This window comes from Heterodontus francisci, chromosome 5 (assembly GCF_036365525.1).
Source record: "Heterodontus francisci isolate sHetFra1 chromosome 5, sHetFra1.hap1, whole genome shotgun sequence".
NCBI classification, from domain to species: domain Eukaryota; kingdom Metazoa; phylum Chordata; class Chondrichthyes; order Heterodontiformes; family Heterodontidae; genus Heterodontus; species Heterodontus francisci.
The window spans coordinates 157,341,074-157,363,140 of NC_090375.1; the positions used below are offsets into that span (position 1 = coordinate 157,341,074).

Consider the following 22,067-nt stretch of genomic DNA (forward strand, 5'->3'; position numbering starts at 1 on the left):
GTGAAAGCTGAGAGGGAACCCTTGACCCCTTTCTCACCTGGTCGTATCAATATTTACTCCCCAATTTACATATTTATTGGAGCCTGTTCACAAACTTTTTCTGATTCATTAGGGAATTTCCAGTCTGCTAAATTCCTGATTCCACAAGTCTGAGGTCAGTCATTTCATTCAAATTTCTTATAATTTAAATTGTTTGCTGCATTATTTTCTTTGCTCAATCCAAGTTGGTGAACAATTTAAATTTTTGCTGTGCAAAAAAGTTCCTAACTTTGAATTGTCAAAACTTAACTGAATAAGTTCTAGTCACTGAAAACGAGAAAAAAAACTGCAAATGCTAAAAATCTAAAATTAAAACAAAGAATGATGAAAATTAAATGGAGGAAAAAGATGTTTCAAAGTGCACCAAAAATGGCAATGATCAGTCTTTTCTCTCTACCAGATGCTGAACGATCTGTTGTTTATTTCAAGCATTCACTCTTATTGTAGAATATTTTAGTAAACACTATTGCCATGAAATTCGATGAGGCCCAATATGCACGCATGTGTTGTGCTGTGCAATTAACCTACGTCTATTCCTTCTGATGCAGGCAACATGCAAATTCTGTGCTCCCTGCTCCTTATTGTTTTTGCAGTATGCAGCCAGCACTATGAATATGGCTAAGTGCCTGCACAACTCAGCATGGGATACAAAATTGTGACCACCACTTAGTGCCTGCTCTACTTAATGCCAGCCTGCAACTCTTAAAGTGGAGATGCATTTTTACCGAAGTGGCTGGGGAAGAGTATAATAATGGTGAATAATTGTGCACCAGTTTAGAAAGCATGTTCATTAGTTCCACGACACAGCACTGGAGGCCTAGGTGCTGGAGATGGACAGGAGGAGCGAAGTCTTTTTCCCTCAGTGAGCCAAGAGGCCCTCCAGACAGACATTACGAAGGCAGTGGGAGTGGATAGCCATCGCAGTCAATGTCAGCAGTCGAGCTCCAAGGATCTGGCTGCTGTGCTGCAAAAAGTTCAAGGACCTCCACTCAAAATTGAGGCTTGTGGAATAGGAGGGTCAGTGTCAGCTTGAATTAAAAAAATTGGCTTAAAGCCGGAAAACAGCAATTCATGGTAAATGGTTGTTTTTCAGACCGGAGGATGATAGACTGCTGTGTTCCCCAAGAGTAGGGCTAGGACCACTGTTTTTTTCAATATATATAAATGACTTGAATATTGGAATACAGAGTAAAATTTCAAAATTTTCTGATGATATCAAACATGGAGATGTGGCAGTCAGTGAGGATTGTAGTAAAAGGATGTAAAGGTTTAATACTGAACACTGTACAATTGATGATGTAACAGTCATATGAGATAGGCTTGAGAAGAAGGTATAGCAGCACGAAAAATCCTAGCTTAGGTGGCTTGCGGAGAGTGTATATAGTAACTGTAAATAATAGAGTTGTTAGTTAACCTTTACCGGAGTCTAAGACTTCCTCTAGAATACCATACAATGCTACTAATACAAACCCAACAATGCAACAAGGATGATACCAATTGGCTGCAGCAGGACATAGAATAGACAGGCAAATGGCAGATGAAATTCAATACAGAGAAATGTGAAGTGATGCATTTTGGGAGAAGAGATAAGAAGAGGCAATATAGCCTTAATGGCCAGAATTTTATGAGCCCTGTAGGGACGGGAAAGGAAATGGAGGCTGGGGGTGGTGGTGGGGGGCATAAAATTGCGAGGGAAGGTAGGGGATGGAGTGCCCATCACTTTTCCGATGCCATGGAATTTACTCCAGGATGGGGAAGGCCGATGATGGTCTTCCTGCCCAGAGGCCAATTGGGTAACTAAAGTCGCCCAATATTATCAGTCTTTGGTTTTTGCACATCTCTGTGATTTCCTTTCATATTTGCTCTTCCATCTCTCTCTCTCTCACTATTTGGAGTATGAGAAAATCCCTAGTAGTGCGATCATATCTTTTTTGCTTTCTCAACTCTAACCAAATAGATTCTGTCCTTGCTCCCTCAAGGACATTGTCTCTTCCCTAATCAGTACTGTCACCCCACCTCCCTTTTTTACTTCCCTATCATTTCTGAACACTTTGTATCCTTGAATATTAAGTGCCCAGTCCTCACCATTTTTAAGCCACGTTTCCATTATTGTCACGATATTGTTTTCCCACATCGCTATTTGAGATTGTGGTTCAACAATCTTATTCAGCACACTTTGTGTATTTAGATACATGCATTCTAAAACTGGCAGAAAGCTCCTGGCTCCTGGATTGAAAAGAGCCTCTCCTGTCTGCTCCCATCTCTTTCTCACCAGCTTCAGAATCCATTGAAGACACATGAAACCCAAGAAAGAAAAGTCTCCTACAGTGAACAAGGTTTAAGAAGAATACTGGGCCCCAACGAAAAGGAAGAATTACCGACAAGCAAGGACTCTACAGTGAACTCGAAGAACCGTAACAGCTCTTCAGATATTGCCTCAAACCTTTCCACTATTTTTTCTTCTGTTCTTTTCTGTCCTTATTTGCATGTGCATATCACGTATGCATGCTAGCGTGGGACATGGTGTGTATCCGTAGGCGTTAACCGAATTAGAGTTTTAAGTTTAAGTTTAATAAATTTCACTTTTCTTTAAACCTAAGAAAGCCTGTTTTTGCTCATTTCTTTGCCTTATAATTGGAAAGCAGTGAACAAGGATTCACCAAGGGGGAGCTCAAAACATGCTGTGTTTAAAAGTAAACCTTGTTTTGGTAAGACCAGGTGAAGGCTGAGAGGGACCCCTAGACACCTTTCTCACCTGGTCGTAGCACAGAGGTAGATAGATTCTTGATAAGCAAGGGGGTGAAAGGTTATTGGTGGTAGGTGGGAAAGTGGAGTAATCAGTTCAGCCTGCACTTGTTGAATGGAGGAGCAGGCTCGAGGGGCCAAGTGGCCTACTCCTGCTCCTAATTCGTATCTTTGTATATTAGTGCTGTGGTCTGAACTGCACTCATTCAAGTTGTCGTCACTCTCAGCAGTCTCCATTGCTGAGGACTGGTTTGAGAGTGGCACACATCCCAAAGACTCCTGCACCTCCTGCCTCTTCCTAGTCTTCCAGATTGCCATCCATCTACTATCCTGAACTCTTACTGCCTGTGGGCTGACCAGCTCCTGGAACATACAAACCAGGACATTCACATCTTCCCAGATTTGCTGCAGTGACTCGGAAATCCTGAGCTCGAGCTGAAGCAGCTGGAGACACTTCCTACACACATGGTTCCTCCAAGACACGTGAAGTTCCCTGGAGTTCCCACATGACCCAGGAATTGCAAGCAACAGGTCTCAGCTACCCAGCCATGATCTAAAATAAATCCAACTACCCTCTTTTAGAATCTACACAGTGCCTTGTTTAAACTGTTAATTTTAATTAATGCCTCTAGACCTGTTCCGTGCTAAGACTCTTAATACTAATTCACTTACGAAAATGCTTACACCAATTGAAATGCTAATTTGCTGGCTCCTAATTTAAATGAATGTCTGAGTTTCGAGGGAGAAAAAGAAATACTCACCAACCAATCATTTAACTGCTTTCCTGTGACGTCACATATTGATTTTCATCTCCACTCTGCCTCTGCTCTTTTTAAACCTCCACTTTGTCTCTTGGCCAGAAAACAAAGAACCTTTCTACCCAGCAAGTGGTAATGACCTGGAACTCATTGCCTACGAGGGTGCTAGAAATGGAGATGCTGAATGATTTCAAAAGGAAATTGGATGGACACTTGAGGGAAATAAACTTGCAGGGCTGCAGGGATAGAGCAGAGGACTGGGACTGACTGAATTGCTGTATGGAAAGTCTGCATGACCCCAATGGGCCGAATGGCCTCCTTCTGTGCTGTAATGACTCTATGACTGGAATTTTACTGGTCTGCTGTGGGTCCCGACAACAGGAACAAATCCTGAGCCCAGGGAGGTGGGCGGCAGCAATTTAAATGGCAGTGGCCAATTAAGAACAGCGCCCTGCCTCTCCGAGCTACCGAATCAGAGGGCCGGCAGCTCTGTAGTTTTGGCAGTGCTACCGATAAAGGTGGCTGCTGTTGAGGCTTCAAGGAGAAGGATAGGGCGCCTCCATGCTGAGGGGCAATCAGAGAGGTGAACCACCCATCCCTCCCCTCCTCCCCCCATCCCTCCCCTCCTCCCCCCCACTGCTGCCCAGCCCATTTCCAAAGAGCTGGGAAAATTCCAGCCTATGAGTCTATCGTGAAAAGCTGACAGTCCAGTACAAATACATGAGGGGCACTATTAGTCACATTCTGCAAATTAGAGTACACACCCATTATCCACGGATAGGATTTTCCATGAATCGGTGAGGTGAGGAAGGTGGAACTGGAAATGGGTGGTGCTGGCGCTCCCGCTCTGATCTCGATATCATCGAAATCTCCATGCAGGCCAACCAATTAACGTCCGGCAGGTAGGGGAGGGCTGGCCATTCACCAGCCAGAGGCAGGGACTGAGGCAGCAGCCGCGTCATCAGCTGATGTCATCGATGTGCTGACACCACCTTTAAAGGGTCGTCTATAACGGAATGCTGCTTCAGGTCTCCTTATCCACCTAGTTTAGACCTGCCTCAGATCTTCCCCTTCAAGACCTCCAGCCAGCATTGTAGATCTGCCATTGGGAAAAGTCCAAGAGGTCAGCAAGGCAGGCAAAGCGCAAGGTCAGCAGCCTGCTTCCACTACAGCTGGCAGTGAAGGGGGTGCACCACATAGGAGCACTCGAAAAAGAATGAAGAAAACACACCAATTGTACTTGGGCTTGAATAGATAGTGAAGGTGTTACTGGTTGTGTGTGCCAATATGTAATTTGTTTTCTTCACATTTCCATCTCTTGCTGGAAGCCCTGAGAAGTACACTAGTACCAAGTATCACCCCAAGGGCTGTTTGGGAGGGACCATGGCATCTGTGGCTGTATTTTGGACAATCCCGAAGGACCTGGTGACACTGAGTGCAGGAACCTGGGCTTGCAACTGAGGTAAAGGTGGATCTGTATTTGGCTGGAAGGATGACGTGGGAAGGATCATCTGAAACGTAAGTATATAGGCACCTCCAGAGCATCCCTTACACCAATATCATTGCACCTTCCACACAGTCCCTCATGTCTTTCCGGATGCTGAGGCTGGTCATCAACTTCCTCATCATCCCCCACGTCTGAGGATGCCTTGTGCTCCACTATATCCTCACTGGGCAGTGTAATATTACTTGCTGCTTTGGTATGTGAACTATTGTAAGACTCACAGGATTACAAGTAGTATCCAAAGAAAATGTGGCTTTTAATTCTAACTTAACTACAGCATATATTTATACATACAGCCACTCCAGGAGCCATATCAACAGATTGCTTACTCTGTCAGGCTACACTAACAACTCCCTGGTCATGTGTGATGTAACATCACTTCTTCCAGTGACCTTCACTTACAGCTTCTTGAGGTGGTCCTCCTCAGATCATCCCACAACAACCAGGGTCTCCCTGCTCTGCAGCACCAGGTTGTGCAAAGTGCAGCAGACCACCACGATCTAGGAGACTCTTGCTGGGCCATATTGGTGTCCCACTGGAATGATCCAGGTACTTGAGTCTCATTGTCTGCTCAATGGTGGCTTGGGTCGCTGTGTGGCTGGTGTTGTGTTTCTCCTCTGCTTCTGTCCTAGGTTTCCTCAGTAGCCATCTCTTTGATGGTCGCCCTTATCACCAAAAATCCAACCTTGAAGGTGCATGAGGGGAGTGTAAAGCTGTGGCATCTGGAAGTGCCTGAGTATGTAGGCATTGTGGCTGTTCTCAAGGTAACGTGCACACACCTGCAGGATACATTGGCGGTGGTCGCAGACCAGTTGCATGTTAATGAAATAGATCCCTTCCTGTTAATGAGGGATGCTGGCTGTCCCGTAGGAGTCTTGATGGCCACATGCATGGAATCGATCACACTTTGTACCTGGGGAAATCCAGCAATGGCCTCAAATCCTCTGGTTCTCTCGGATTGACTGTCTGGATCTGCATGATACTGTATGCATTGGCTTGCCCCCCTGAAGAGGGCATCAGTCACCACATTGATGCAATGATGTGTCACTGATTGGGAGATGCCACACAAGTCTCTAGTTAGCCCCTGGAATGAACTAGAGGCGTAGAAATTATGGACAATGGTGACTTTCACTGGCACTGGCATCAGGTGACCACCAATGTCAATGGGGCTCAACTCGTCTGTCATCATGGCACAAAAATCTGTGGCAGCCTCTCGGAGAGGCGCAGTGTTCACCAACACTGCAGCTCAACCTGGCTGTACACCCTTGCTACAGGATACCTTCTTCTCCATGCTGGTGCCTGATCTCAGTCCCCTCTGTGGCCCTTTCCCAATTCCCATCCTGAAATTGCCCCTGCAGGTGGCCATGAAGTTGCTGCTGTCTGGATCCATGAACCTGCACCTCCCTCCATCTCAGGTTCTTCTCCTCGCTAGAGGACCCGCCTCCTAAGTGGACAATGCCCATGGCACTTGGGCACTGCCAGTCTGAAGGGCCACTCTGCCAGTTGCTTCCTCAACATAACCCAGCCCACCTTCCTCTCTGCCCCCTCTCAATGGACCCACATGCCAACAGCTGGATGGCATGATGGAGTCTTGACCCCAAATACCTGGCATGTGAAATCCCCCTCCTTGACACAAATAGACACATTGCACCAGCCTTCCTGTGAAGGCAAACTGCCTTACCCCACAGCTACCAAAGGCAGCAATGACCTCAACCGCTGCCCCCGTTGCAGCCCTTATAATCACCTTAACTAGCTCTCAATTGCCAGTTTTCCAAAAGCGTGCACTGTTCACGCTTCATTTGCTGTCCCTCATTGGTAAAAGACAGACCCCGCATCATGATGTTACAATGTTACAACCATCCCCAACTCCAAGGTCGTCCGCAGTGCGGCCGGAAAATCCTAGCCCTACTCTCTGTTTCCTACCCCCTAACCAATTTCATACCCATGTCAATAGATGCTTTAATTTTTTTAAATAATATCTTGTGTGAAACCTTGTAACATAGTAGATAAGAAAGATAAGTAATAAAATTAAAAAATGCAACAAGAGTAGTTGGACATGATGTACCCTTTACAATTCATGCTGGATTTCTATGATCAATTCATATTTGTCCCAAGTGCTCAGTTGCTCTGTCCCTAATAACAGATTCTTGTAATTTCCCCAGAACAGATGTTAGGCTAAAAGTCTATAATGTCATGATTTCTCTCTTCATCCTTCCTAAATAATGGAGTGTCATTGACAATTTTCCAAATAACTGAGATAATTCCTGAATCAAGAGAGTTTGGAAGATCATGACTAAAACATTACATATTATTTATATTTATTTGTGTTTCACATAATGCCTGCATTCATTTTATTTTATATATCGAAGAAAGCCTGAAAACATCCAACATAAGAAAGGTTAATACAAGCTCAGGAAATTCTGAAATTAATATACCATTCTTCAGGTTTGCAGGGAGATTCTGAGTAAAAATGCTAGTAATTGGTCCTTACTGCATCTTGTATCGGTGTAAAATGAGCGTAATAAGACAACTTATGGGGATCAACGTCCTTGGCTCCATGGATGAATGAAAGACCTTTCACTGAATATTGGGTCAGGCCATTGTTTTGCCGTTCCTGGCAGAAGCCTAAAATAGAGTTGAGGTCATTTACATATGTAAATGGCGGCCAATTACAGTTTGCTAAACTGTATTCCGATGAGTGGAGCAGGCTCTGAGCCATAACGAACTGCTACCTCAAAGAATTTAAATATGCTAACTTAAGCTTAACTCTAAGTGCTGTTGAAGAGATATTTTGTAAGGAAATATTTATTCAAAATACTTTAATCTTTTCTTTAGTTCAATATTTTCTGCTCCTCATTATACAATCTCACACTTTAAGCACTCAGTACATTTCATAGTTCTTCTGTCCATATTGTACAATGTGGTATATTAATGTTTACAGAATGTATTCCTTTACTGCATCCTATGAGTCTTGAAATGTGGAAGGATTCTATGTATTCATAGAAATTAGCAATGCAGCTGGAAGAGAAAGTGCCTTTGTATTACAGTAGGAATAATTACCCCCATTGAGGTAAAAGATCCAATCTAATATACACTGCATGTGGAAAAATGACCAAGGAAGTGGAACAGATAACTAATATTTCTGTGATAGAGTTACTGAACTTATCAAATGTTCTGATCATTATTGTCTTCTGCAGGTAACTGTAAGTTTTATTAAAGCATAAAATGTTGAATATTATATTTCATTTTAGATGAAGGAAATAAAATTAAGTTTATCAGGTTTCAGCTTTATATCTTGTCCCTGAGGCTCCAAAGTACATATCTGTGCAGCCCTCAAAGATGAAAGGCTTGGATGTCATGTCGTTACAAGGCTGGATTTTACTGCAGGCTTCGGGATGTTGGCGCCAGGACCAAATGAGGGTCCCAAGCCTGCACTTATGGGCAGTGCGCCCTTCAGTGTCATCTTCCCAGAGACAGTCTCCTAATTGGCCACCTCTGCACTCACCATCCTATTAAGGACAGAGGGCAGGCTCCCAATCAGAGGGCCAGCAGTTCTGGAGCCTCAGCAGCCCCATTGGGTGAGGTGGGAGCTGCTGAGACAGGTCGGGACTGCAAGGGCGCCCCTACATGAAGATGTCCTCGGATATGTATATTTATAGAAAATATTATGGGGGAGTAAGCAGAAGGAAAACCCCTGCAGGTGCATTGTTTGGGCTGTGAGTGTGGCCTTTCCTTCCTGCGGCTCTCTGTTTAGGGCATGGAGCCTCTTGCTTTGATGGCCCCCCCGGACCTGCCACAGGGAGGCTGCCTCCATTGAAATGGCGGGGGCCTGCTCTGTATGTGGCAAAATGCTGTTAAGCCATCTAAATCACCCCTTGTTGGGACCTTAATCATCTCACTTGGCTGCCCACCTCCATGAAAGTTTCCCAGCACCGGGAATGCGTCGGGGAGCCATCCCATTGTGGTTTCCCCTATTTTCCTGCCCCCCAACCCCCCCCATCCCCACCACTTACAAGCCCGCTACCACAAGGTCTGGAAAGTTCAGCCCACACAGTCTGCATTGGCCACAGGGTTTGCATATAGTAAAGGTTTTATCTGCATACATCAATTCAGATCCTCTTCAGGGTGGATGGAAAGCATAATTGCAGGTGCAGAAAGGAGAAGGTTCACTCAAGCTGCAATTAGTGTGTCCTAAATTCCTTTAATTTAGCAATAGAAACCCAAACAAACCAGAAACATTTTAGTGTTTCCCCATGCACAAGCTATATGGTCATTGTAAAGGGATACGATTTGGAGAAAGAAATTTCAGCCAGATGTTTCATACAATCTTCCCCCATGAACTATGATTCTGTATATTAAATTTTATCTCCACATCCATCGATTGCCCTACCATGTTAATATTGAGATCTATTTAGCACAGAGTTCGATAATCATGTTTTATTTTTGTTGTTGCTGTAAACATAAGTGCAGGAACTTGATTGCTAATGAAAATTGTTATTTTTGGAAGGTAGCCATTTAATTAAAGGAAATGTTCGCCTTATGTCAAAGGATGTATCAGTGCGCATTAGTATTTGCCAAACGGCAAAACATGCTTGAGGTCACAGCTCCAGACTATCATCTGCCATCTGGCCAGACAATGAACTGAGTAGGAAATAATGAAAGCCACTTAGGTCTGCATAAGTAATTTAGAGACTTACGCCTTCTATGCAAATAATAATAAAAAGTTGTTGAAGTTCCTTGGTTACAAGCCAGTAATGCTGTGTGGAGTGCTATTAATACAGGATTTTGTAAAAAAAAGCCACGAAGAACTGATTTTGTGACAGAGTACCAAGATTCTGTCAGAACAAATAATTGTAATCTGAAGCCTTAAAATCTTGGGCACATTCAATGATATACTGCTTATTTTGTTAGTTGTCAGTTCTCTGCAATGAAATTATTGTTAATTTCGAGCAGTATGAAATGTTTTACCATCACGCATAGACATTGTCATGCAGGCTCCCACCTGCCAAGACTGAGGCCTATGTTATTTCACCACATGAAAATGAAAACTTAAAATTGTGGCTGGGAAGAAAAGAGTGCCTATCACAAGGAACTGCCAAGACCCTGAATGGAAAGATATTTGCATGCTAGCAGACAATGTTGGAACAAGGGACCCAGAAGAAGTGGTCAGACCAATTTGGCTATATGACTAACTGACTGTTGGAGTTTTTTGAATTTGAACTTGCTGAGAGAAAGAACTCAGAAAGCTCTTTGCTCCTGGACTGAAAAGACCTCTCTTCTGTCTGGTCTCATCTCACTACCACCAGCTTCAGAAACCATTGAAGACATATGAACCCCAAGAAAGATAAATCTCCTACAGTGAACAAGGTTTAAGAAGAATGCTGAGCCCCAACGAAAAGAAAGACTACTTACAAGAGGACTACAGTGATCTCGAAGCACAGTACACAAGAAACTCTTCTGATATTGCCTCAAACCTCTCCATTTCATTTTTCTTCCGCTCTTTTCTGTCTCTATTTGCATGTGCGTATCACATATGCATGCTAGCGTGGGCACGGCGTGCATCCGTAGACGTTAAGCGAATTAGAGTTTAAGTTTTAATAAATTTCACTTTTCTTCTTTAAACCTAAGGAACTCTGTTTATGCTCATTTCTTTGTCTAATAATTGGAAAGTGGCGAACAAGGATTCACCAAGGGGGAGCTCAAAACACAGCGTGTTTAAAAAACATAAACTCTGTTACAATAAGACCAGGTGAAGACTAAAAGGGACACCTTTCTCACCTGGTTGTAACAACATGGATAGCTTCAATATATGTTCATGAAAATATGCTGCATGAATTTAAGGGATGATTGTGAGAAAAAAAATGAAACATTTTTGACCATGGTGGATTGTTTATTGATGTTTTCTGGGGGCAAAAAGTTACATCAGGTACTTGAACTGATTTTACAAGCTGCATAGAATGTACATTATGCTCATGCTGACGTTCACATCCTAAGAAACGATAGTTATGCATAGTTTAGGAAATGTAGTTCAATTACTGCTGCCATTGTACTTGTATGGGGACCTATTTAGCAGGACATTCAAAGTTTGTCACAGTTGAATGAGTGAAGCCTTTCTGCTCAATTGAAGCACCCTACATAATTGAAAATGAATGCCATGATTTTTGTTACGTAAGGGCATCAAGGGATATGGGGTAAAGGGATAGGGGCAAAAGGATATGGGGTGACCGTGGTACAATGGTAACATCAACTAGTAATCCAGAGGCTTTGGGTTTGGCCCTAGGGCCAGGGTTCAAATCCCACCACAGCAGCTAGTAGAATTTAAATTCAGATAATTAATAAAAATTTGGAATTAAAAGCTAGTCTCAGTAATGGTTGCTGATTGTTGTAAAAACACATCTGGTTCACTAATATCCTTGAGGAAAAAATTCTGCTATCCTTCCCCTCTCTGGCCTACATTTGACTCCAGACCCACAGCAATGTGGTTGACTCTTAACGGCCCTCTGCAATGGCCTAACAAGCCACTAACAATGGGAGGCGATGGCATAGTGGTATTGTCACTGGACCAGTAGCCAGAGACCCAGGGTATTGCTCTGGGGACATGGGCTCAAATGCCAGCACAGCAGAAGGTGGAATTTGAACTCAATTAATAAATCTGGAATTTAAAAAAAGTCTAATGATGGCCATGAAACCATTGTCGATTGTTGTAAAAACCCATCTGGTTCACTAATGTCCTTTAGGGAAGGAAATCAGCTGTCCTTACCTGGTCTGGCCTACATGTGACTCCAGACCCACAGCAATGTGGTTAACTCTTACATGCCCTCTGAAATGGCCTAGCAAGCCACTCAGTTGTATCTAACCGCTACAAAGTCAATAAAAAGGAATGAAACCGGACGGACCACCCGGCATCGACCTAGGCACCGGAAACGACAACGGCAAACCCAGCCCTGTCGACCCTGCAAAGTCCTCCTTACTAACATCTGGGGGCTTGTGCCAAAGTTGGGAGAGCTGTCCCACAGACTAGTTAAGCAACAACCTGACATAGTCATACTCACGGAATCATACCTTACAGACAATGTCCCAGACACTGCCATCACCATCCCCGGGTATGTCCTGTCCCACCGGCAGGACAGACCCACCAGGGGTGGTGGCACAGTGGTATACAGTAGGGAAGGAGTTGCCCTGGGAGTCCTCAACATCGATTCTGGCATCAGATCAAACATGGACAAAGAAACCTCCTGCTGATTACCACCTACCGCCCTCCATCAGCTGATGAGTCAGTACTCTTCCATGTTGAACAGCACTTGGAGGAAGCACTGAGGGTGGTGAGAGCACAAAATGTACACTGGATGGGGGACTTCAATGTCCATCACCAAGTGTGGCTTGGTAGCACCACTACTGACCGAGCTGGACGCGTCCTAAAGGACATATCTGCTAGACTGGGTATGCGGCAGGTGGTGAGGGAACCAACAAGAGGGAAAAACATACTTGACCTCTTCCTCACTAACCTGCCTGCCGCAGATGCATCTGTCCATGATAGTATTGGTAGGAGTGACCACCACACAGTCTTTGTGGAGACGAAGTCCCGCCTCAACATTGAGGATACCCTCCATCGTGTTGTGTGGCACTATCACCGTGCTAAGTGGGATAGTTTTCAAACAGATCCAGCAATGCAAAACTGGGCGTCCATGAGGCGCTGTGGGCCATCAGCAGCAGCAGAATTGTACTCAACCACAATCTGTAACCTCATGGCCCGGCATATCCCCCACTCTACCATTACCATCAAGCCAGGAGACCAACCCTGGTTCAATGAAGAGTGCAGGAGGGCATACCAGGAGCAACACCAGGCATACCTCAAAATGAGGTGTCAACCTGGTGAAGCTACAACACAGGACTATCTGCGTGCCAACCTGCGAAAGCAACATGCGATAGACAGAGCTATGTAATCCCATAACCAAAGGATCAGATCTAAGCTCGGCAGTCCTGCCACATCCAGCCGTGAATGGTGGTGGACAATTAAACAACTAACTGGAGGAGGTGGCTCCACAAATATCCCCATCCTCAATGATGGGGGAGCCCAGCACATCAGTGCGAAAGTTAAGGCTGAAACATTTGCAACAATCTTCAGTCAGAAGTGCTGAGTTGTTGATCCATCTCGGCCTCCTTCTGAAGTCCCCAGCATCACAGATGCCAGAATTCAGCTAATTTGATTCACTCCGCGTGATATCAAGAAACGACTGAAGGCACTGGATACTGCAAAAGCTATGGGCCCTGACAATATTCTGGCTATAGTACTGAAGACCTGTGCTCCAGAACTTGCCGCGCCCTTAGCCAGGCTGTTCCAGTATAGCTACAACACTGGCATCTACCCTGCAATGTGGAAAATTGCCCAGGTATGTCCTGTACACAAAAAGCAGGACAAGTCCAACCTGGCCAATTACCGCCCCATCAGCCTACTCTCAATCATCAGTAAAGTGATGGAAGGTGTCATCAACAGTGCCATCAAGCGACACTGGCTTAGCAATAATCTGCTCAGTGATGCTCAGTTTGGGTTCCGCCAGGGCCACTCAGCTCCTGTCCTCATTACAGCCTTGGTTCAAACATGGATAAAAGAGCTGAACTCAAGAGGTGAGGTGAGAGTGTCTGCCCTTGACATCAAGGCAGCATTTGACCGAGTATGGCATCAAGGAGCCCTAGCAAAACTGAAGTCAATGGGAATTAGGGGGAAAACCCTCTGCTGGCTGGAGTCATACCTAGCGCAAAGGAAGATGGTTGTGATTATTGGAGGTCAATCATCTGAGCTCCAGGACATCACTGCAGCAGTTCCTCAGCGTAGTGTCCTCGGCCCAACCATCTTCAGCTGCTTCATCAATGACCTTCCTTCAATCATAAGGTCAGAAGTGGGGATGTTCGCTGATGATTGCACAATGTTCAGCACCATTCGTGACTCCTCAGATTCTGAAGGAGTCTGTGTAGAAATGCAGCAAGACCTGGACAATATCCAGGCTTGGGCTGAGAAGTGGCAAGTAACATTCACGCCACACAAGTGCCAGGCAATGACCATCTCCAACAAGAGAGAATCTAACCATCTCCCATTGACATTCAACGGCATTACCATCGCTGAATCCCCCACTATCAACATCCTAGGGGCTACCATTGACCAAAAACAGAACTGGAGTAGCCATATAAATACTGTGGCTACAAGAGCAGGTCAGAGGCTAGAAATCCTGTGGCGAGTAACTCACCTCTTGACTCCCCAAAGCCTGTCCTACAAGGCACAAGTCAGGAGTGTGATGGAATACTCTCCACTTGCCTGGATGGGTGCAGCTCCAACAACACTCAAGAAGCTCGACACCATTCAGGACAAAGCAGCAAATGCATGGGAACACCACCACCTGCAAGTTCCCCTGCAAGTCACACACCATCCTGACTTGGAACTATATCGCCGTTTCTTCACTGTCGCTGGGTCAAAATCCTGGAACTCCCTTCCAAACAGCACTGTGGGTGTACCTACCCCACATGGACTGCAGCAGTTCAAGATGGCAGCTCACCACCACCTTCTCAAGAGCAATTAGGCATGGGCAATAAATGCTGGCCTGGCCAGCGACACCCACATCCCATGAATGAATAAAAATAAAAGCTCCAAGAAATAGGGGATGATTTTAACTATGGGCAAGTGTGCAAAAATTGGCAATATTGTACCCACTGCCTATTATGCACCCTGCATCAATTTCCTTTCCTTTGAAGTGAGATGTATAATGTGCAGCCAATCCCATATCTCTAAAATTACACCATTGCGCAAAGTTAATATTACCATCCGACCATTTTTAAAGGCTTTTGTTTCAGCATTTGTTTAAAAGATTTTGATTATCACATTTGAAGCTCCGAGTCAATAGTAGATTTGAAGCTAGCAGAGATATTGGAATAATCAGGAGCTCCATGCAATTGGATACTTTCCCAAGAGCAGTTGAAGGGAGCCACCAACGACATCAATGCAATCTGAGTCCATGCAGATGACAGGATGTCTTAGCATGCATTAAAAGATTACACTGGTTATTTCAAGGACCAGCTTTGTCTCCATATTCTGTGACACATTTTTATGTTTCCTTGTGCTTGAAAATCACTTGGAAAATTTGCAACCACTAAATCAAAGCCAGCTGGAGATATAAAGAGAGAGGGCATTAGGGAGAGTAAGAGGGAGGGTGATAACAAGAGGATGGGAGCACAGGAGAGAGAACTAGAACTAGAGTCAGAGCCAAAGAGAAACAAAGCAAGAGACATCGGGTGATATCTGACCAGCTGTATGGAGGCAGTTTTGGAGGCAAGAGAGTGGGGAAATTCTGACAGATAGAATCAGATATGATATCTATGATATCTGATGCCTTCCCACCTCCGAGTGATCTTGCTCAAGGTGAGATCAAAGAGAATGCAGCTACCCGGCTGGCAGCAGCGGATAGCCACTTACTCCCATTAAGGATCTTACCAACAGCAGACATTCCCCGATGAGGTTGGAATGCAGGCATTTGGAGGTGGCCTCTCGGTGGCATCAAAGCCTCCTTGAACCTCTGTCTCCTCCCGGAGCCGCTTTGAACATGGGGCCAGAGCCACAGTTGCAGATCACTCTTCGGAGACCCCAGTGTCCACTCTCCAGTACTACCAGACCCCAGATCGTCCTTCTGCCAGTGCTCTTGGTGTTGCCAAACCCTTCCTGAATTTTACCCTTAAACTTAATTTCAGGACAAGAACCAAGCTCACAGCCCAGGACCATGTTATGGGGTTGTCTGATAGCCTGAAATGGGCAGGAGAAAGATCAGGCAAAATTCTTCCGCGTCCTCCTTCCCTCATAGGTGTTGAATCTGGATTCCCTCAATGTTGGTAAGCACGGTCTTCATCAAAGCTCCTGGACCCGAGAAACCTCTTGCCCAGCAATCCCAAAACCTTAGGATCCCTTTCAGTTCTGCCAGCTTCTAGACCCTCTCAATGTTGTCTCCTGCATGCTGCTGTATTCCAAAGATCCACTCCTGTTTGCTCCTAATGCTTTCAGATTTTGGGCAACCCAAAGCTTCCAGACTTCAGGATCCCACTCCAAGATGCACAGATTCCCCCTTCTCAAAGTTTCCAGGCACTCCAAAATTCTACAGCATTAAAGTTCTCACCCACCCAGTAAATACCCATCCCAGAGCTTTTGCTTTCCAACTGTAACTCTGCACTATGCTCCAGATCACAGTACTGCCACAGCCCGACTCTGGCAGCACAGGTACAAATTCCACCACAGCAACTGGTGAGCTTTAAATTAAATTAATTATTTTTTAAAAATTTGGAATTGAAAGCTGGTCTGTTGTGACTTGTGACTCCAGCAACGTGATGCAGTCCTTAAAGGGTCAATCCAAAGATGGAATTTGGAGGAGTTTACAGCTGGAAACCAGAGAAGTCAATGTGTGACAATGACCCAGGATGCTCAAAGGCAGCACAGGGTGCCCAATTGAGGGCCGCCCCCACCTCCCAACCCACCCCTCCCCCACCCCCCCCGGGACCCAAGACACCCCCTCCCCCCAAAGGACCACTCCAGCCTCACCAGGGAAGGACCCATCCCCTTGGTGAAGCATGCCCCTACTGACCTTCCCTCCTCGATCCATGGCGTCGGCTGGGCTGCAGTCCCAGCAGTGGCCACCACTCCCGGTGGCGCTGCTGGGACTAAGAGCTGCCAGTCCGCTGATTGGCCGGCAGCTCACTGAGGGGGGACCTCCTCCCTCAAGTGGGTGGAAGTCCCGCCATGGGACAGTTAAAGCCTGGGGATCCGTAAAATATGGGACGGATCCCCAGACTGGGCGGAAGCGGGTTCGCCACCGACTTTCACGTCGGAGTCCGTCTCCCATCCATCCACCGTAAAATTCCAGCCAGGAAATGTGGAGACTATGGAAGGATTTGAAAAGAAGGATGAAAGTTTTAAAATTGAAGCATTGCTTGACTGGGAGTCAATGTAGGTCAGCAAGCACAGGAGTGATGGGTGAACAGGATTTTCTGCAAGTAAAGACCCATGGCATGCAAAGCTTGTTATATCGGTATGACTAACGATTTTGAGATCTAAATGAAACCGACAAAGGAGGCTTATGATGAATGTCAGTTTCATCGTACAGTAATCAAGCTGAAGCCAGAAACTGAAGAACAGCACTGTAAAAGATAACAAGGGGGAAAAGAGAGCGTATGAGAAAAGATTAGTGAGTAAGGTAAAAGAGAAGGGAGCACTAAAGTCTTGTGTAAACATATCAGAAAGTAAAGGAAAGGCCAGAATCGATTAAGGGCCAAAAAGGAAATCTTATGGCAGCAAAGGACGTGGTGAAGTACTAAATGAGCATTTCGTATCTGTATTCACAAAAGAGGGTGTTGCCAATGTCAGTCAGGTGTAAAGGTAGTAGAGAAATTGAACAGGATAAAAATAAAGAGGAGGTATTTAAGAGGAGGCTGTCAAAGGAGAAAAGTCAACCAGTCCGATGGGATGCCTCCTAGGGACTAAGGGTGGAAATAACAGAGGCTCTGGGCACAATCTTTCAATCATCCTTAGATATAGGAATGGTACCAGTGGACTAGAGGGTTGCAAATGTTACACCTCTGTTCAAAAATGGGGAGGAAGAGAAACCCAGTAGCTACAAGCCAGTCAGCCTGACACCAATGGTGGGGAAACCTTTAGAAAATATAATCTGGGAGAAAATCAACTGTCACTTGGAAAAACAAGTTAATAAATTACAAGGATTAATGACTTTCAAAAGGCCTTTAATCCGACACAGACATGATGGCCTGAATTTTACCAAAGGCTTTGGGACCCTGACAACGGCACAAAAAGCGGGTTCCGAGCCTGTGCTTGCCGGTTGCGGGACTGACGTGGCCATTTTACCACAGGCAGCCTCCTGATTGGCTGCCTGCTGGCCTGATGTCCAATTAAAGACAGTGGGCAGGCTCCTGACACTGTTGACCCAATCAGAGGGCCGGCAACTCTGAAGCCTCAGCAACACCATTGGGAGTAATGGTTGCTGCTGAGGCTGGCAGCAGACCTCAAGCCTCTGACAGGTAAGTTCAAAAAATCAGGGGGCTAGGGGGTTGGAGGAGATACTCCTCCAGAGAGATAAATGGGACCAGGGGAGCTGCCTTCCCTGTCTGCAGCCCGTCTTTGGACCATGGAGTATCTGACTTCGATGCCACCCCCCCAACACCCCACACCGCCGCGGTTGCTGCAGGGAGGCTGCCTAAATAAGCTGGTGGCATCCCCACACAGCAAGGGAGTCGTCCCGCCATCTGCAAAATGCAGGTGGCTCCATAAAATGGCCCTTAATGTGGCCTTTAAGTATGCCAATTGGCTGCCTGCCGCCTTGGAGTGGGGAGCCACTCTGCATCCAGTCCCACCGCTGGGAAAAGCCCCGGTGGTGGGACTGTGTCAGAGGGCTTTCCCGCGCAGCTCCCCACTATTTTCCTGGCCGCCCCTCCCCCCCGCCTCTCAGCTCGCCACCCAGAGCCGATGAGCTAATTGACCTCCTATGTTGTATGATTCTATGATCCTTTGGGTAATCAGTTCCTTGAGCAGTTGGTTGGTGGCTGCTGTGCAAGCTTGTTTTGCAGCTGTTGTATACAGTGAATCCAAAGTTATTGCTGCAGTAAACATGACACCTACTTTATTGTCCATTTTTAGAGTGCAAATTTTGAAAAGACCACATTAATTAAAAGAAAATGTAATCAGATATGCTTGAAGCCCACCAGCACACTTCCGATAATATTGCTTGTGCTGGGTGTAGACAATCAGCATAGAAAAGGTTTGAAAAATGTTTCTCAGTGACTTCCCTTTAAAACAAGTTTGGTTTCCCTGAATTTAATGTGGATAGTGGGATGGGCTGTGAGCAATATCCAATCAGATTTGTAGAACTTGTTCAGGCTAGGTAAAAGCAGGAAGAATTTCAGTGAATTCCTGACAAGCTGCTAACCAGCTGTGTAGTTTATGGCATGCAAAATGGTAAGCAACCCTTTGGAACTTTAACTGCCTCATTTTTCCACCAAGAACAGCACAAGCCTCTTTTGCTACACCAGGTAAGCATAGTATTGCTGCATTATTTTGAAAATTGCTCTGCTGAATGAGGCTGTCTTGGCTTTTGTTCCAAGAAATGGGTGGTTATTTTAAACTTTAGAGCTGTACTTTCAAATTGTTTCATTTTTAAAATATTAGTAAACTCCTGTAAAAAAAACTGATAATGCTTTCCATTTTTTGGAGGAGGGCATATCTTCCACAAAAATTGTCAAACAAATACTGCAGCTACAGATATGCTGTAACTACAAAGTTGCAGTTGCTTTAAAAGTAGTTGTAAACAGTAAGCAGATTAATTTTGATCCTTATTTCCTTTATAAAGCATAAACAACTCTTTGACGAGTTTAAAGGACTTCAGGCAGGTACTTTCAGACTGTCAAACAAGACAGGCAACAGAAGAGGAAATAACACAGGATCAGAGGTCCAGTTGGGAATTGGATGATGAAAAATGATTCAGAGTAAACAAAGTGTTTTGGGGTAATTCCTGCCTCTCTTACTTTAGATAATTATGCTTCTCTATTTTCGACTACTCTCATTGATGAGTCTTAGCAGCCCAGAACGTCAAGAGTATCCTCACTGGCTCTGATCTCTTGCTAAGTTTTTATAACTTGAATATCTAATAAACAGAAATCTTTTCTCATAGTTCTTTAATACTGAATCTATCCTGTGTCTCCACAGGATTTTCTTCATGATTTCTGAGAAGTTGCAGAATATCACAACACCAAATCTTATTTTGGGCTTTAACTTCTTAACACATTTAATGGACAATAGAGTAGAAAGCAAATAAATAATAGTAGCATACTATTTCGATTAACACTCAACAATACTAGCCCCTTGAAATAAGAAAAATAATAATGATTCATGACCTCTATATTAAGCTTGAATTTTATAATTATACTCTGTATGTACATGGTTGTTCTTTTCCTATAATATTACCAACTATAGGAGCTAACTGGCAGGCCTAGATTCTTTGGGGCAGATTTTCATTTATAGGCCACAGTCAGTTCTAAATGAAAAGGAACAGATGCAAAGTCTGCCTGGAAGGTCAAGTGCACTCACTTTTCCAGTATATTATAATTTGCATAATTATTCATAGCAACGGATATGCAGTCACATCAGTTGAAGTAGGGCAAGGATACTAGGAGGGGTAAATAGCAGACAATTCAAATTTAGAGGGATTGGGCAAACAAAAGAGAGTTTTCACAACAGATGGAGAAAAAAAAGCCTTGGTAAAGCTTCAAAGGCATATTAACCTTACTGCACTCCTGCTCCTCCTGACCCACAAGCAGTGCTGGAAAGGTACTTACCATCTGGATCCAGCCATTTGCACCGCCCTTCAGCTGCCATGTTTTCTAAGCCCTGGGGAACCTGGCATGCACAGATAAATCTGAAATTTTGGTAAGATTTAAAGCACACGGATTCATTAACATATTTAAATTATTGACCCGCCTCTTGAGAGCAGATTGGTCGCCCGACTCCAACCAACTTCCATTAAAACCAGAAGTGAGCACATTAGAGGCATGTTGGGGGTCAGGTTTCTGATTTTTAAAAAACTTCAGCCTCTGCCCCTCTCCCGCCTGTGCAGTGACTCAGATAGTCTGTTAGATGTGTACCCTGGTGCCTTTCTGTGCTCAATTTCCATGCATGGGACTTATTACGAGGTTAGAATTTTAAGTTCCCTAAATTTTGTTTTTCTTGGGCTGTATATTGTTCAAAGTGGTCAAATTTTTCTCAGTTTCAGGAAAAAAAAACAAATGGTAATGGATTTCACATAAAACTTCCTCTTATTTTTGAGCATTTCTGCAATTAAGCACGTGTTAATATTTCTGACCAGATCCTGTACTTTATTGTTTTGTTTATATGTTCAAATGTTACATATATTTCTCCTTTCCATCTCTCCTTCCTGGTTTCCCAAATCTTTCAATATAAGGCCCATTTACAGATGACAACAGCCAGTAACAATGAAAATCAAAGTGCAGTTTGCTTTTAAAATAAAGGTGAGATTTAACTCATTCAAAACCCATCCATTTGCAGAGTTAATGTTGGGCAACAATTAATGGGTCGAATGGTAATTTTACTATGTAACCATTAAACATGGATCAAGTATCTATCCATGGAATGTATCTCTCACATTGAATAAGACCCTTCTTTCTTGGCTAAGGGATAGGAGGTACAGAGGAGGTTTACCAAGATGATACCAACAATCGGGGATTTCAGTTATATGGAGAGATTGCAGAAGTTGGAATTGTTCTACTTAAAACAGAGCAGGTTAAGAGGAGATGTGATTAAGCTAGAGAGGGTGCAAAAAAGATTCACAAGGATGTTGCCTGGTTGGGAGGGCTTGAGTTATAAAGAGAGATTGGATAGGCTGGGTCTGTTTTCCCTGGAGCAAAGGAGGCTGAGAAGGGACATGATAGAGGTATATAAAATTATGAGAGGTATTGATAGTGTAAATAGCCAGAGTCTGTTTCCCATGGTAGGAGTGACTAAAACTAGAGGGCATAGATTTAAGGTGAGAGGGAGGAGGTTTAAAGGGGATCAAAGGGGTAATTTTTTTCACACAAAGAATAGTGGGTATCTGGAATGAGCTGCCAGAGGAGGTGGTGGAGGCAGGAACAGTAGCAACATTTAAGAGGCATCTGGACATGTACTTGAATGAGCAAGTCATAGAGGGATATGGAATTGATGCAGGCAGGTGGGATTAGTATAGACAGGCATTATGGTCAGCATGGACACGGTGGGCCGAAGGGCCTGTTTCTATGCTGTACGACTCTATGACTCTAGCTATTGAAAATTATGAGGGGTTTTAATTGAGCAAGCAGGGAGGAACTGTTTTCTCTGGAAACTGGGTTGGTAACCAGAGGTCATAGATTTAAAATAATTGGCAAAAGAACTAGAAGGGAAATGGGAAGGATTATTTTCACACAATGGTTTGGTAAGATACAGGCACACTACT

The 22,067-nt window shown here is 44.5% G+C and overlaps 1 protein-coding gene across 1 annotated transcript in view; it reads left to right on the forward strand.

Annotated features, from left to right (window-relative positions):
• Positions 1-19,019: 19,019 nt before the first annotated feature.
• Positions 19,020-22,067, forward strand: part of itprid1 (ITPR interacting domain containing 1) — a 210,298-nt gene continuing 207,250 nt past the window's right edge. The window contains exon 1 of the mRNA XM_068032668.1: positions 19,020-19,042. Coding sequence (XP_067888769.1) covers positions 19,033-19,042 — 10 coding nt within the window. The 5' untranslated portion in view covers positions 19,020-19,032. The remainder of the gene's footprint in view (positions 19,043-22,067) is intronic.